Raw genomic sequence first — 16104 nt, 5'->3', positions numbered from 1 at the left:
ACTCTAAAATTATTTCACAGATATGGTTGCTATATATGGGTTAAGTAAAATACATTCATTCTATGAGCACTATTTATAACAGCAACTGACTCTAAATCTATGGGTCCATCAAAAGGATTCTGGGTTTCATCCATACTTTGGAAATCAAATGAAGAGCAGTTGAAGAGAACAGATGACTCTAGATGTAGTTGACAGGTACCTCAAGATCCTCTGATGTACTGGCTGAAGAATGTAATCGGCCAAACAGCTTTTGTAATACTATTAATGAAAAAAAGCATATTTTTAAATGTCTTTGATATGCATGGAGATTCATAGAAAAACATCATTATAAAGATCCACATTTGGCCCTTCCTTTGAAAAGAGAAATGGGATAGAAAGATTTAGACCTTTGCACTTCCATTCCATGTTTTCACCTCCAATTTTTACAAGGGCAAGGCATTAAGAGAACAGAGAATAGCAATAGGAACTAAGTCAAGTGTATGAGGTTCACAAAACTCTTACCTGAAAATTGCTACTAGATAAACTCCAGGAAAGGACAGGGTGCTAGTTGAGACACACAATGTTTCTTTTCCATTTGTGTGCCTGTAAATGGTCATTGAGGACTAGTCAAATTCTCGCCCCCCACCCCCTAAATTATGAGTCCTTTAGGCCAGGCACGCATTTGGTCCCATTTGCAAAGCGTTTCTTGGGTTTAGCGAGGATTGACAAACCTCAAACAAATCTCGAGCCAGTTAAGGGCGGGGTCAAACACGTGCTCTGCAAGGATGTCTCTAGCTTCCGGGCGCGAGAACTCCAAGCTCAAAGACTTCCTAGAATTTCTCCAGGAAACCGTCGGGTGGTGGGGAGTGACTCTTTAACCCGCAGTCCCGCAAGAGCACGTCTCCTGGGCCTCCCGGAAATGAGTCTTAGTTCCTCTAAGGTTGCGCCACGGGCGGAAATTGAGACTCAGGCGGGGCCAGAGCCAGAGGAGCCGGTGAACCCACAGCCCCCGCCGGAGCCTAGGCCGGAGGAGCAGTCGGAGGGCAAGTTCGCCGAGACGTCGGAGATCGGGATTGGACCCGACTCCCCGGAGTTGCCCAGGCCCAAGCGGCCACTGCTCGACGCCTCGAAGCTGCGGGCCCATGAAGGACGGGAATCAAAACCGAGCTGGGCTTCAGGGCAGAGCGCAGAGCGGCTACCGCCATTGAGGCAGGAATCCAAGCAGCTCCAGCCGTCGCAGCCGTCGCAACCAGAGCCTTCGAAGCCAGAGCCGCCGCCACCACCACCACCACCACCACCACCGCCACCGCAGCAGCCCCAGCAGCCGCAGCAGCCCCAGCAGCCGCCCCAGGAGTCATTGAGGACCCCTCAGCGAGAGCCATCAAGGATAACTCAAGAGACTGAGACAGTCCACAGAACTCGTTGCCACACCAACTGCCTGGAGAAGCCACTCTCCCGCGCCTTCGAACGGCTGGGAAGGTGTGTGGGTTCACACCCCTGGATCTTCCTGCTGGTCCCCATCCTACTGACGGCTGCGCTTGGCATCGGCTTTATTTACCTGCCCAAGGAAGAAGAAGAAAACCTCGAGGAGCAGTACACTCCGATTGGGAGCCCTGCCAAGGCTGAGCGGCGATTTGTGCAGGCACATTTCACCACCAATGACTCATATCGCTTCTCTTCTACCAGGAGCAGCAGCGAGACCAATTTTGCTTCCATTCTGGTGGTCTCCAACAGCGAAACACTGCTGGAATCCGAAATCTTTGAGGAAGTTAGTCAATTAGACCAAGCAGTGCAGACTCTGAGTGTGACAAAGGAAAATGGAGCCCCGATCCACTACAGAGAGGTGTGTGCCAAGTACAGGACCTTCTGTGTGCCCTCCAACCCACTCCTGTACGTCTGGCAGAGGAACAAAACCCTCGACCTGAAAACATTCACCTTCCCCATGCATAATTTTAAGAACCACTTCATCCACCTGGCTGGCTTCTTTGGTGGAAATACCTTGGGCGATGCTGTAGGACAGAACCACTTACTTCTGGAAACCAAAGCCATGAGGCTCTTGTACTATCTGAAGACCGAAGTCAAGGAGGACAGCGAGCAGAGCAAGGAGTGGCTGGTTCATTTTTTGGACGAATTTTACAACCTTAAGGAGAAGCTGGCCTTTAAAAATATCCAGGTACAGGGAAGCTGAGAGAAGGTGGGAAGTATGAGAAAGGCTTGTTGGAAGGACAGTAACAATAGCATTTCCTAATTGAGGGGGACCTTGACTCAAAGCTGGGTGTGCTGTGTAGCATTTGGCCCTTAATCCAACTTTCTTAATTAACATTGAAGGATAACCATAAATTATAAATAATTGTTAATATTCTGGTCCATAACACAAATCCTATGTTTGGGATTCACATTTCATTTTGGCTTTGTTTTTTCTAATCAAATTACCTGGAAAAATCTTACCTTCAGACAGTCTTTTCTGATTTCTCAGAGCCCTTTAAAACTTGTTTGGAGCTCACTGGGATTAAAATGAGACTTTGAGGGAAGTTCCATGGTACTAAGAAGATAACTAGCTCACCATTTTTCAAGTTACTTACAGATAAAGCACCTAGTTTAGTGTAAGTTACTTGTTAGGTATACGGTAATTTTGCCTCCGGCAATTTGGTGAAAGTGGGACACACACTGGAAAGAGCCTCTGAAGAGCAGGCCTTCTTGAAATGATGCTTTTGCAAGTAAAATAAGAAAAGATACCATTCTAGTAAAAATTTAGAAAACAAAACACACGTTTCAGTTTTTTTTTTTTTTTAACCTGTCAGAGATTTTATTAGAAGGACTCTGGCAGCCAGTCGCAGAAGAGAAGGGGGTTGAGAGAGAGGAAGTGAGGGGGGGAGGGGAGAGGGGAAGAGAGAGGAGAGGAGAGGGGGAGAGTGAGAGACAGAGTATGGGCTCAACGCAGGATGAGGAGGAGCAAGGCAAGTGGGCTGTTACTTCTTCATTGGCTGAGAGTTCTCGCCACTTCAGGGATTGGAGGTGCGCCATTCAAAGTTTGTGCCATTCACAGGGATTGGAGGTGATGGTTTGCGCCATTCAGTGCTTCACGGACCTGAGCTCCCAGAAGAGAAGTGCTCCAGGCGCCATCTTTACCAACATTCCTCCCTTTTTTGTTTTGGTTTGGGGGTGTCGTAATGGATCTGGCTACTTCCTGCTGAGAAGGGGTGTCGTTTAGAGGGAGGGAGGGAGGACAGTTGGTTGGAGAAGGAGGGCCAGGAGGTACCCTATCCATGCACTGAAGGCCTGGATTTCCTCCAGGGAGAAGACCATGAATGTGCCCTGCAACTATGAAAATAAACTGCATTAATTTCTGGCATGTCGTCCAGTCTGTAGGGCTGGTAGAAAAAGGCCTATGCCCAGGAGAAGGCAAGTTAGAACATATAAAGCTGAAAACCAAGGGTTTATTTCTTTGGCATGGTAGGGTAGAGATGGCCCTTTGGAGGAGTTGTCATTTGGTATCTTCATCTTTCAGCACTTGGTGGAGGTTTCTTGGGATGAGTGGACGTCCAGCTCGTTAGCAAGTAGCTGGTAATCCCAATCTGCAGGCTGGTGGTGGATGTCAGGCAGGCGATCAGAGGAGTGGACTTCGACAGGAACTGTTGGGCTCGGAGTTTGGGAATGGGGTTCCGCCTTGAGTGATGGGGATCCCCATCCTGGGTTTTGGCACCAATGTAGGAACGGCATAAAAGCTCCATAAACTCAACAAGCGGAAAGAACCATTTACCTGTCTGAGATTTTATTATCGGGACTATGGCAGCCAGTCTGAGAAGAGAAGGGGGTGTATATATACATAGAGGGGGGGAGGGGAGGGGGAGAGAGAGGGAGAGAGAGAGAACAGAGGGGGAGAAGGGGAGAGGGGAAGAGAGAGGAGAGGGGAGAGGAGAGGGGGAGAGTGAGAGAGCACCACGTTTCAGTTTTTAAGGAAGACAAGATTTCACAACTTGATATAACATTCAGTTTGGGCATATTCAATTTTTAAAAGAGTTTGGAAAGCACAACATATTTTTTGGGAAGAAGTAAATCTATATTATCTTCTCTATTCTAAAATTATAACCCATGTATTTTGATCTTTCACTAAATTTTGTTTCTATCAATAAGCTAAAGTGTTTCAATAGTGTTTGTAACTCATACACAAATATTGAAATTCAAAGCTATTTACCTGAGTATATTTTTTTGGCAGGTGGTCCACTTTACATCACTTTCCAGACAGCTGGAATTTGAGGCAACTTCTATGACAGTGGTCCCTTTGTTTCACTTGGCCTACCTTCTAATCATAATATTCGCAATTATATCATGCTACAGGTAAGATACTTTTATTAGTTTTTTTATCTCTTACTTTGTAAAAAGATTGTGATAATATATATATACATATATATATCATATAACATAAGATATCCTATCTTAACCATTTTTAGTAGTACAATTAATGATATTAATTATAGCCACACTGCTGTGCAACCATCTGTTTCCAAATTTCTCCATCACTTCAAACAGAAACTCTGCCCATTATGCAATAATGCATAGTAGCTCCCTCCTCCCAGTCCCAGTGAATTTTTATTCTAAATTCTATCTCTATGAATTTGCCTATTCTAGAGACTTGTTTTTTTCTTTCTGGCTTATTTCACTTATCATAATGTTTTCAAGATCCACTCATCTTATAGCAGGTATCAGAACATTCCTTTATATTGTCTGAATAATATTGAGTCCTCCAACTTTGTTCCTTTTCAAGATTATTTTGGTCATCTGGGGCTCCTTGCAATTCCATATGAATTTGAGAAATGTTTTCTCCATTTCTCAGGAGAAAAGGAATTTTGATAGGAATTGTATTGGAAGGTAAATTGTTTAGGGTAGAATTGACATTTTAGCAATAAATGTCATGAATTATCCATCCTATCCATGAGCTAAGGGTTTTTCCACTTTTTGTGTCTACTTTCTTTCACTAATGTTTGGTATTTTCAATGTACAAGTCTTTCACTTGCTTGGTTAAATTTATTCCTGTCATTGAATTTGTTTAGAGCTATTTAAATGTAATTATATTCTTAATTTCTTTTTTTTTGATTTTTCATTGCACATGTATAGAAACACTGATCTTATATCTTGCAGTTTTGCTGAATTTGTTTATTAACCCTGGTAGTTGTCTTGTAGATTCTTTGGAATGTTTGTATATGGGATCATATACTCTGTGAAAAGGGATATTTATATTTCTTTATTATTTGAATATCTTTTATTTTCTATTTCTTATATAATTGCTCTGGCTGGAACTTCCAGAACAGTGTTAAATATCAGTGATGAAAGTAAGCATCCTGGCCTTATCCCTAATCTTAAATGAAAATCTTCCCATCTTTCAGTCTTGAATATGATATTAGTTGTGAAATTTTCATAAATGTCCTTCTCATTGGAGAAATCTCTCTTCTATTCTTAGTCATTAAGTATTTTTTTAACATCACAGTGTGGGATTTTGTTAATGCATTTTCAGCATCTATTGAGAAAATTATGTGTTTTCCTTCATTCTTTTAATGTGATGGATTATGTTGACTGTTTTTCTCCTATTGAATTACCCTTGCATTCTGGTGTAAATCCCATTTGACAGTGATATAGAACTATTTTATTATGTTTTTAAATTGTGTTGCTAGAATTTGTTGAAGACTTTCACATCTATATAAATAAGAGATAGTGGTCTAATTTTCTTGTTAGGTCTTTGGTTCTGATATCAGTGTAAGAAGTGTTCCCTCTGCTTCAATTTTCTGAGAGTGTTTGAGAAGGATCATTGTTAATTCTCTTTAGTTGTTTGGTAGAATCCATTAGTGAAACCATTTGGTCCCAAACTTCACTTTTTAGGTGTTTTATGATTATTGCTTCAATTTTAATTGTTATGTATATTGCAATTTTCTATTTCATTTTGAGTCAGTTTAGGTAGTTTGTGTGTTGGTAGGAATTTGTGCATTTGTTTAGGTTACCCAACTTGTTTGCATACAGTTGTTCATAATATTCTCTTATGAATTTTTATACTTCTTTTATAATGTCCCTACTTTTATACTGATTTAGCTACTTGTGTCTTCTTATATTTTCTTCGTTGTCCAAAGTAACGTTTAGTCAAGTTTATCGATCTTTTCAAAGAACCACCTTTTTATTTTATTGATTCTATTGTTTTTGTATTCTATTTTATTTATCTCTTCTAAATGTTTCCACTTTTCTTGGTATGGTCTTCCCAGAATTGTTATGATGAAAGATCCCCTTAGTGATAGTATGAAAAGTTGAGGCCTTTTCGAGATGTCTAGACAGAGATTAGTGCCCTTATGAAAGAGTTCTGGGGGAGCTTATTAGCTCCTTCAATGATGTGAGGACATAGTGAGATTAACTATTAATTAACTATTAATGTTACTTTAAGACTTTACCATTTAAAAGATTGCCACCACACCAGGGAGACAGTAAGTATGGGCATGTGAAATTACTACAAAACCTGTTTTGAAGTGCCCTTTTCTTTGGATTCTGTATTTTGATCTGTTTTGACTTCCAGAATTCAAAAAATTGGTTCTAACAGCTTCTACTTATTTTTTGATGTTTCTGTGAGGAGATGAGTGCTTCCTTCTCTACCCTCTTGCTGATGTCTAATGCTGAACTCTTAGTTTTTAAGCCTGATGACTTTTGAAATTTTGTCCTTCAGCAATAGTGGAATAGAAAAAAAATGTAGCCAGTTTTTGTTGATATAGTGTATCTTTCCTACCTTATGTATTGCATCAGTTATGACTAATAATTTGAAAAGCAGATAGCTGTGTAGTACCAGGAAGCAAGTCCTGTTTCTACTGTAAGTTTGAAATAATAATTTTTACTACATAAAAACAAAGCTCTTCTTCAATTGACTTGAATAGTTCCATTGTTCTTATGTGAGCACTTTGTTAAACACTTAAAAGTTGGACTGGACATGATTTCACTTCTTGTAATTAGAAAGCTAAAATTTGAGAAATAGCAGCAAACATTAGAATTTTTAGAAGGAACCTCACAGAATGATCCCAGTTATTCTCATATCCCCCAAGGAAAGTTAATCCAGATCTTCTCACAATTAAATTTGAATCAAAATATCTCAGAATTTAATCTGACAATTTATATTTTAAAAATTTCCTGTTTCTCATGTGTAGGTAGGTCTAGGAACAAATCATATTATTTAACTGTGTAGATTTATCTAGACATGTGCTTATCTTTACAAATGATTGTGGAAAGCAATGCAGATATAAATGCAGAGGTTTATATCTCTCTTTGAACACTTTCCATGCTTGTGGAAACAATATCTGGAACACACAGGACTCATGAAATATAAGCATAAATCAACTTTATATTTGTCTCCCTGTCTCCCTTTAAGTTTTGTAGGTAAACCAAATTCTTCCTCTTCCCCATGAAAATTCAAGCCGGCTCTGTGACTTTTGTGGTAATTTTTAGGTAAGACAAAGCCCTCCAGTCAGAATTAAAATATCCACATCAATGTAATAAACACAAGTGATAACTTAATTTGAAGCTAAGGTTTTTCCATCTCTACTGACTGGATCTTACTACAAGGGATTGCCCTTAATGGGGAAAAAGGACTTGCCAGCCCTCCCCAACCACTTATCTTTTTCTCTGTCTTGCTGACCTGGGTTGTGAGTTGGAGCATGCATGGAGTAGAGGAAATGGAATGAGAAAATTCTGAGGACATGAGAACTTCATGATAGTCTAATATATGCTTTCCCTGAACTTGAATTTAAAAAATGATCCTTCTGTGAATGCTTCTGTAATTTCCTTGAACATGTCTTGTTTCTTTTCCTTCTGGATCACTGAGGGTCTCTTATCTGTGTTCTGAATGGAGCCTCCTAGATAGTCCATAGGTCATATTCCATTCTGCCTGTCTTGACACACATATCTGAAGATTATACCTTGCATGTGTGCATTTACCTGATGACAGACCCTTACTCAAACACATTTTAGGGTTCTGTGTTTATTATCTTCCAACTTTTAAGTGTTTAACAAAGTGCTCACTTAAGAACAAGTCACTTGAATAATAAGACTTTTTCAAAAGTTTATGATCCAAATTGAACTTCATTAGAGTTCAAACTGTAGCACGTAGTGGAACATTGCGCTTCCAGGGTATTTCAACATTTTGTAATTTTCTGGAAATGACAAAACCTACACCAAATATTAGATCAACTTTTGATAAAACCTGACAACCCTTCTCAATACTCCTTATGTTTTTTTTTTACTCATTATAAATACCACTACCTTTCAAGTGAGATGTAGATGCCTTGCCAAGCATAAACATGATTTTCTAAATTTTGTAATAAATATAATAAATTCTAATTTAGACTATCCCTACTAAATAAACAAGAAATTCAGAAAATTGGCTGTTTTGCTGCCAGTTTTTATGCACAAATCTGCCTGTTCTTTGGAATCATATGAGCACAATTTTAGACACAAAGATTCTGCAGCTTCACTATCAACATACTGAATTAGAATTCATAGAATTGGGTTCCTGGAAGCTTAACCTTCTAACACTCCTCCTTAGTGGTTCTGATTAACTCTTTAAACCAGTATCCTTCTTGGGGACTGGGATATATTCGTCAAATGCCTTCAATGTTCTACTTTCAAAACTTTCCTTCCATTGTCTGCTGAACTTTAAAAGAAAGGTCATTTAGAGACTATGTCAACATAACAACTAGTCAAAGTCACTACAACCAACAATATACTTCACTCCCTGAAAATTCCACACCCCCAATTTTTTTTTTTTTCAGGAAACCAGAAGGAGGAAAGGGAATGAGCATATAATATATACATGGGATTGCCCTTAATGGAAAAGGGACTTGCCAGCCCTTTACTAGTCTTTCTGACTTTTTCATCTTTTTTATTTTCTTAAACTCCTATCAACCAATATTGATGTTTTTTAGGAAGTACTCATTCTAAAAAATTTTATTATTTATAAGTATTTTACTGTTGGCCCTGAAATTTGTATGTATATGTGTTATGTGAGTTGATTTGAAACTCTGAATTGAATTCATAGCAACAACTGATTGGGAGAAAGTGAAATACAGCCTCAATGTAGGAATTTTATTGTAATATGACATTTTAGCTATTTAAATGTGATCTTGCCTAAAGACAGTCTGCAGTCATATTCCTGCTGTTTTGGAATCACTAGCTCTAGTTCTTAGTTGTCCCTCCTAGATTTCCAATCCAAACTTGATTTTTCTCTCTTACTAAAATATCTGGAGGTAAATATCCACTATTTTTTTGAATCAATTTTTGGCAAGTAAAATCTAAAACCAAAGTTTATTGCTAATATTTTGTAATGTAACATTGCGGCTGTAGGGGAGAAGCAGCACTGAATCATACTTTAAAATGTCTTGTACATATCCTTACTTCTGCTGGTCTGACAAGGAAATAGTTACTGGTTGAGACATTCAAAATATGGTATGTTTTAACCCTTTTTTCTGTAAATTAGTAGCAATCTTTCCACAGATCCCTCTTCACCAATAGAGGAGAATCCTGAAAATGATTTAAAACAATGCCTTCATACATTTTGTTAACCACAATATGCACTGAACTAGTTTTGAAATGCAGGAGCTATTGTGTTATGGTTTCCTGGAGTTCAGTGGTGAGTGAAAACATAAATGGATATGTATCCTGTCTCTGGTATAGCTTGCCCTCTGCCATAGTTTGGATATGATTTGAATTTGTTCCTTTAAAGGTTCATGTCCTGTAAGGTTGGTCCCAGTATGGCAGTGTTAAGAGGTGATAAGACCTTTAAGAAGTGGGGCTTAGCCACAGTCATGCACATCTATAATCCCATCCATTTGGGAGGCTGAGATAAAAGAATTACAAGTTTGAGGCCAGTCTGGGCAACTCAGTGAGACCCTATCCCCAGAAAATAAAAATAAAAAGCACTGGATTGTAGCTCAGTGGTGGAGAACTTACCTATCATGCAAAAGTCTTAGGTTCAATCCCCAGTACAATAAAATAGATGACTGATTGATTGATAGGTAGATAGACAGATAGATAAAAGAAGTGGGGTCTAGTGGAAAGTATTTAGGTGATAGTGGGTACCACCCTCAGAAGGGATTAATGTAGTTCTCATTGGAACTCAATTAGTTTCTGAGATCAAGTTACTATAAAAAGAGCAAGCTTAACTCCTGAATCTATCTGGTTTCCTGACTTGCCATGTATACATTCCCTCTCATATTTATTCCCACTATGACACCATCCACCATGTTATTACACACGGTGAGGGGAGCCTTGCAGTATTCCATCATGCTCTTAGATATCCAAAACTGAGCTAAATGAACCTCTTTTCTTTACAAATTACCCAGACTGTGGTATTTTGTTATAGGACAAAAAAAAAATACTAAGATACCTTCCATCTTTCCATTAACAATTATAGTCCATTCACACCCTACTGAAGATCTGAGTGGAGTTAACCATCTTCAGTGATTTAAATCTCTGAAATTCTGAAATGTTAGTATGTGTATTAATGTTTGGCTTGCTACCCAAAAATCACCCAGGAGAGTTTGGTGAAATTAGAGATTTCCAACATTTCTGTCCTCTACCCCTTTTTTCTGTCTTTTGGTCTGGGATAGTACCTAGGAATTTAAAGGAATTCTGCAGACAACTGTGGAAATTATTGCCCCAGAGGTTTCTGACTTGTTATCCAATTCAAAAATGTTATCAATTGATGGAATTTCAGTATAGAAGCTACCACTGCAAATTCCATGATTTTTCCCTCCAAATTTACAGGCTTGACTGTGTACGAAACAAAATGTGGGTTGCAGTCTTTGGAGTGGTGTCTGCTGCCTTTGCAGTGGTGAGCGGCTTTGGCCTGATGTTGTACATTGGGGTGCCATTTGTGATCATAGTTGCAAATTCACCATTTCTTATTCTAGGTGAGTAAAATAAAAAATGTGAGTTACACATTGTGTATATAGGGGGGTGGGATATATAAGGGAAGGAATTGTATTTAGGTTGCTGCACAGATCCAAAATGAAGTGTCAGGAAACAGGAAAATCATATTGAATCATGAATCATTGGAATTGCAAAAATCTAGTACCCCAAATAGACAAATAGACAGGGGACATGAACAGCAACTTTTCTTCTCCCTCCCTCTCTCTCTTTCTCTCTCCCCACCTCCCCACTCCCCTCTCATACACACTCACACACACACACACACACACACACACACACTCACAAAAACATAACTGCAAATATAAGAAAAAACAAAACCCTTGACTTCCGGATGAATCATGGAAAACGAATTAGACTAAAAGTGATACAGCTTGTTTTCTTATTGGAATAACTAGCAAGATTGAAGATTTGGGGAAGGTTGTATGCAAATGAACACTCTCATATTCTTCTGTGGGAAAATGTAAACTGACACTTTTAGATATTTTTTTGGTCCAAGTTTGCAACAAATCAAAAGATTTAAAAAGGGAGCATCTTTGACCTACCAATTTCACTTCTATGAATTTGTTCTAATGATTAGACAAGTATATAAAAGTAGATGTATGTTCATTTTGGTATGATTTAGAATAAGAAAATATCAGAAACAACCCAATCCCATATCAATATGGGATTTGTCAAGTTGAACATACCATACTGAAATACTTGAACTATATTCAGTCTTTTTGAAAAGGTAGATTATGTAAGTTTAATGAAAATTTCTGGTTATAAAGCAGGATTGCTTGAAACGGAGAGATAGTTGTATGCATACTTACATAAGACAAATTCTAAACGGATGTTATCCCTGAAGTGTGGAATTACACAGTTGTTTTCCATTGTTTTTGTCATCTGCATGGTATCTTCAGAATTTATTTTACAGAAAGCATGAGAAATCAAAGGTATTTAAAATTTGGAAAGTAAGCAACTTGGACAAAATGATTTTTTGGTTTTCTGGAGGAGGTGGTGAATGTGCTGTCCAAAGGGTGTCAGTTTATGGTGGCTCTTCAAGGAACACCTCTGTATACACTCAATCACTCCGTGTATTCTGGAGCCATAAGTATCTATAGTTAAGGTGCATTATCTGATTTAGTGTAAGCCATTTTTATACAGTCTCTGTATATATAGAATTGTGTATGTACACACACATATATGATTTCAGCAATTTAAACAAAAAATGTGTGAGGGCAATTTCTGAACAAGGTTCTGCAAGTAATAAAATTAGTTTTTAAATACCTAACATATCAGTGAGTTCATTCTTGGTCCTTAGAGCTTGTAATTGTTCCCTTTTTGTCTAACTGAACACAACTGGAATTCTCAAAGCTGGTGACAATAAGGGTGCCACAGTGCAGGTTATGACAGATTACATAGCTTTGTGCTCATTTGGATCATCCTACCTTGATAATACCCAGGGAACATCTGAACTGGAGGCAGGTTGCAATTCCCAGTATTCTCCCAAATTTAACATGTAGTCCATAAAAAAAGAAATTGATATTAAAATCTACATTTTAGTCCCAAGTACTGATGTTATATCAATACACATGGAAGCAAAGGCTCACAAGAGTGAAAGTAGTGTGAACTTTAGTAGAAAGTTTAGGTGCAATTTATCTGCATCATGCTCATGTTACCCTTTCTAGTTCCCTTTTTTTTTTTTTTTTGTAATCTTTTCCTAGTCTTTATTGATGACTTCAGAATCCTCGAGCATTCTTCTATTTCAGGCCAATAATGAATTGTCTTTGTGGAAAGGAACTAACTGCCTAGTAGGCATTGATAAATAAAGGATTCTTAAGGTTTACTGTGGTACATATTTCTGAACTCAGGAGCACTGGCCTTAGGAGCAGTGAGATGATGTCTTATCCTTAGCAAGTGAAATTAATAGCATTTTAGATGTCCAAAATAGACTAGCAGGAAATTGCATTTGTCTAGGTTTCTGGGTCTATGTCTGTAGAGTATGAGATACCATTCAAATTTACCACATAAATAGCCTGATGTTAACTGTACAACACATATATCCAGCTTATATTTTAAGTAACAGAATGTTGGATGGTTGTATTTGTATGTTAGTGTAAAATGGCTTACAAAAGAAAATGATCTTCTTTGCAATCTAGTGAAATCAAAGATACATTGCTGGTGCTACTTCAGCTAACACTCAATCAGCTGGGTTTCCTGATCTCATCACTCAGTCACCTTAAGTGAAGGCTAGGACCAGTGGATACCATGCTGTGTGCAAATAATAGGGGGCGTGTTCAAAACAAAGACTTAATACAGAGAATGGAGTGGTGAATTCTGTTGTGTATTCAGAGGCAATTTGAGAAAGCATCATGGAAAAGTGTTTAAGCAGAGAATGGGCAAGATAAATAAGACCTTGAAAAAGAAAAAGGTTGATCTTTTAAATTTTTGATTTATTTAATATATACGAAGATTCTGTTTCTTTTTTTTTCTAACAGGTGTTGGGGTTGATGATATGTTTATCATGATTTCTGCCTGGCAGAAGACCAGTCTTATGGATAGCATAAAAGAGCGGATGGCCACTGTCTATTCAAAGGTGGCAGTGTCCATTACAATCACCACCATCACCAATGTCCTGGCCTTCTATACAGGGATTATGAGTTCTTTCAGGTCCGTACAATACTTTTGCATCTATACAGGAACAACCCTGCTCTTTTGTTATTTTTATAACATCACCTGTTTTGGAGCATTTATGGCCCTGGATGGTAAAAGAGAAATACTCTGCCTACGCTGGTTGAAAAAGCCAGATCAGAAATATTCCTCATTAAAAAAGGCCTGCTGTCTCCCATTTTCTTCTGTCCCAGATGAACAAGGAACTGATATCCATCCAATGAATTTGTTCTTTAGAGACTATTTTGGTCCTGTACTCACAAGAACTATGTCCAAGTTTTTTGTGGTGGTGATATACATTTTGTACATCATAAGCAGCATATATGGGTGTTTTCAAGTGCAGGAAGGTTTAGACCTCCGAAATCTAGCAAGTGATGATTCCTACATTACACCATATTTTAATGTAGAGGAAGATTATTTTTCAGATTATGGTCCCAGGGTTATGATTATTATTACTGAAAGTATTAACTACTGGGATGAAGATGTAAGGGAAAAATTGGAAAAATGTATAGAAAATTTTAAAGAAAATGACTATGTAGAAAGAAATCTTACAGAGTTTTGGTTACATACATATATGGATTATATGAAAAGAAATGGACAGGACCCTAATGATAAGGATACTTTTATGAATGGTATGCCTCATTTTTTACGTAAATTTCCAGTTTTTACATATGATATTAATATTACATCAAATGAAATCATTTCCTCCCGGGGTTTCATTCAGACTATGGGCGTTTCTTCCTCAACCAATAAGAAAATAATGTTACTCCAATTACGAGAAACAGCCGAAAAGTGTGAGATTCCTCTAATGGTGTATAACCAGGCATTCATATATTTTGATCAGTATGCTGCAATCATAGAAAACACTGTGCGGAATATCATGGTTGCGTCGACAGCTATGTTCATTGTTTCCTTATTGTTAATTCCTCATCCAATGTGTTCCTTGTGGGTAACTTTTGCTATTGCTTCTGTGATTGTGGGAGTAACAGGTTTCATGGCATTTTGGAATGTCAATCTTGATTCCATATCCATGATTAATCTTGTCATTTGTATAGGATTTTCTTTTGATTTTTCTGCACACATATCTTATGCATTTGTTTCCAGTACTAAGACTTCAGTAAACCAAAAATCAATTGAGGCATTATATCTGCTAGGCTATCCAGTGTTACAAAGTGCAATTTCAACAATAATAGGGGTGTGTGTTTTAGCTACAGCTAAAGCATATATCTTCAGGACATTTTTCAAGATTATGTTTCTTGTTATGGTATTTGGGGCTGCTCATGGCCTAATTTTTATTCCAGTCTTCTTAACCTTTTTTTGAAGGTTTGTTTGAATATCCACTGACAAATCAAAGACCAGTTATAGAATTGCCTCAATCCAATCTGATAAAAAAATGCACTATTAAGAATAGTCAAATAAACTTTTAACAAAGGCATGTTTCCTTGAGTTGGAAATCCTACTTTAAATTGTTATTGAACATATCCTGAGAAAAATTAATTAGTTTTCCATTAAAATATATTTACTAAATTAGAAAGTGTTGTCATCTTTATTATAGTGTCTACAATCAAGTATAAGATTAGAAATTTATTCCTGGAATTCAAGTATTTCATATATTGTTCATACTATAAATGGAATCTTATTTTCATTGTACTTTTTACATGCATTACATTGTGAAAATGCAGCTTATTATTTATTCTCCAATTGGAGGCTTTTCTATGCATTTTAATGGTATATTTTGATGAACAGAAGCTTTTAAAGTTTATAAATCCAATTTATCATTCTTTTCATGGCTAGTGATTTCTGTGTCCTAAGAAATCTATGACGACTTCAAGACTACAAAAAAAAATCATCTTCTCAAAGCTAAGATTTAAAATTTTACATTTAGGTCTATGATCCAGACACTTCTCTTTGTTAGGAGATATGGATAGGGGTTCATTTTCTTCCCAGAATAGCTACCTAGCTGTCCCAACCTCATTTGTCAAGACAATCCTTAGCATAAGATTAACTTTGCACCTATTTTAAAAAATCATGGACAGTTTGTGTGTGGCTTTATTTCTGTGCCATTGATCTGCTTATCTACACTAAGGGTAATACCACACTGCCTTGATTATTGAAACTTTATTAATTTTTAAAGTTGAGTGTGTAAATATCCAACATTTTTCTTTTCCGACTTGTTTTGGCTACTCTAGGTTCTTTGAATTTACATGTTAGTTTTAGAGAGTCATTTGTCAATTTCTTAAAAATGCCTCTGGGATCTCTACTGGGTTATGATGACTTACATGCCTGTTTGGGGAAAATACATATCTTAGCGATATTAGGTCTTCTAGTCCATGACCATAATTTATTTCTCCACTTTAATGTTGTCTTTAATTTCATTCAAGAATATCTTGTAGTTTTTAGTAGATTTACTCCTAAGTATTTTTAATATTTGTCATTGTAAATAATATTAATTTAAAATTCTTTTTCAAGACTTTTTAATTAGTACTTAAAATACAATTGATTTTGTTTTGCAATACATTGTGTAAT

At 37.4% G+C, this 16104-nt stretch overlaps 1 protein-coding gene across 1 annotated transcript; it reads left to right on the top strand.

Moving 5' to 3' along the window:
• The first annotated feature begins 898 nt into the window (after positions 1-898).
• Ptchd3 (patched domain containing 3) lies at positions 899-14899 on the top strand. Its single transcript, XM_077802926.1, has 5 exons — positions 899-1212; positions 1396-2152; positions 4196-4317; positions 10765-10910; positions 13407-14899. Exons 1-5 carry the CDS (start codon positions 899-901, stop codon positions 14897-14899), a joined length of 2832 nt encoding a protein of 943 aa, XP_077659052.1.
• The last annotated feature ends 1205 nt before the right edge of the window (positions 14900-16104 follow it).

The sequence above is a fragment of the Urocitellus parryii genome, chromosome 9 (genome assembly GCF_045843805.1).
Source record: "Urocitellus parryii isolate mUroPar1 chromosome 9, mUroPar1.hap1, whole genome shotgun sequence".
NCBI classification, from domain to species: Eukaryota; Metazoa; Chordata; class Mammalia; order Rodentia; family Sciuridae; genus Urocitellus; species Urocitellus parryii.
Note: the sequence above shows the minus strand (reverse complement) of the source record. Positions and strands in the feature narration are given on the sequence as shown.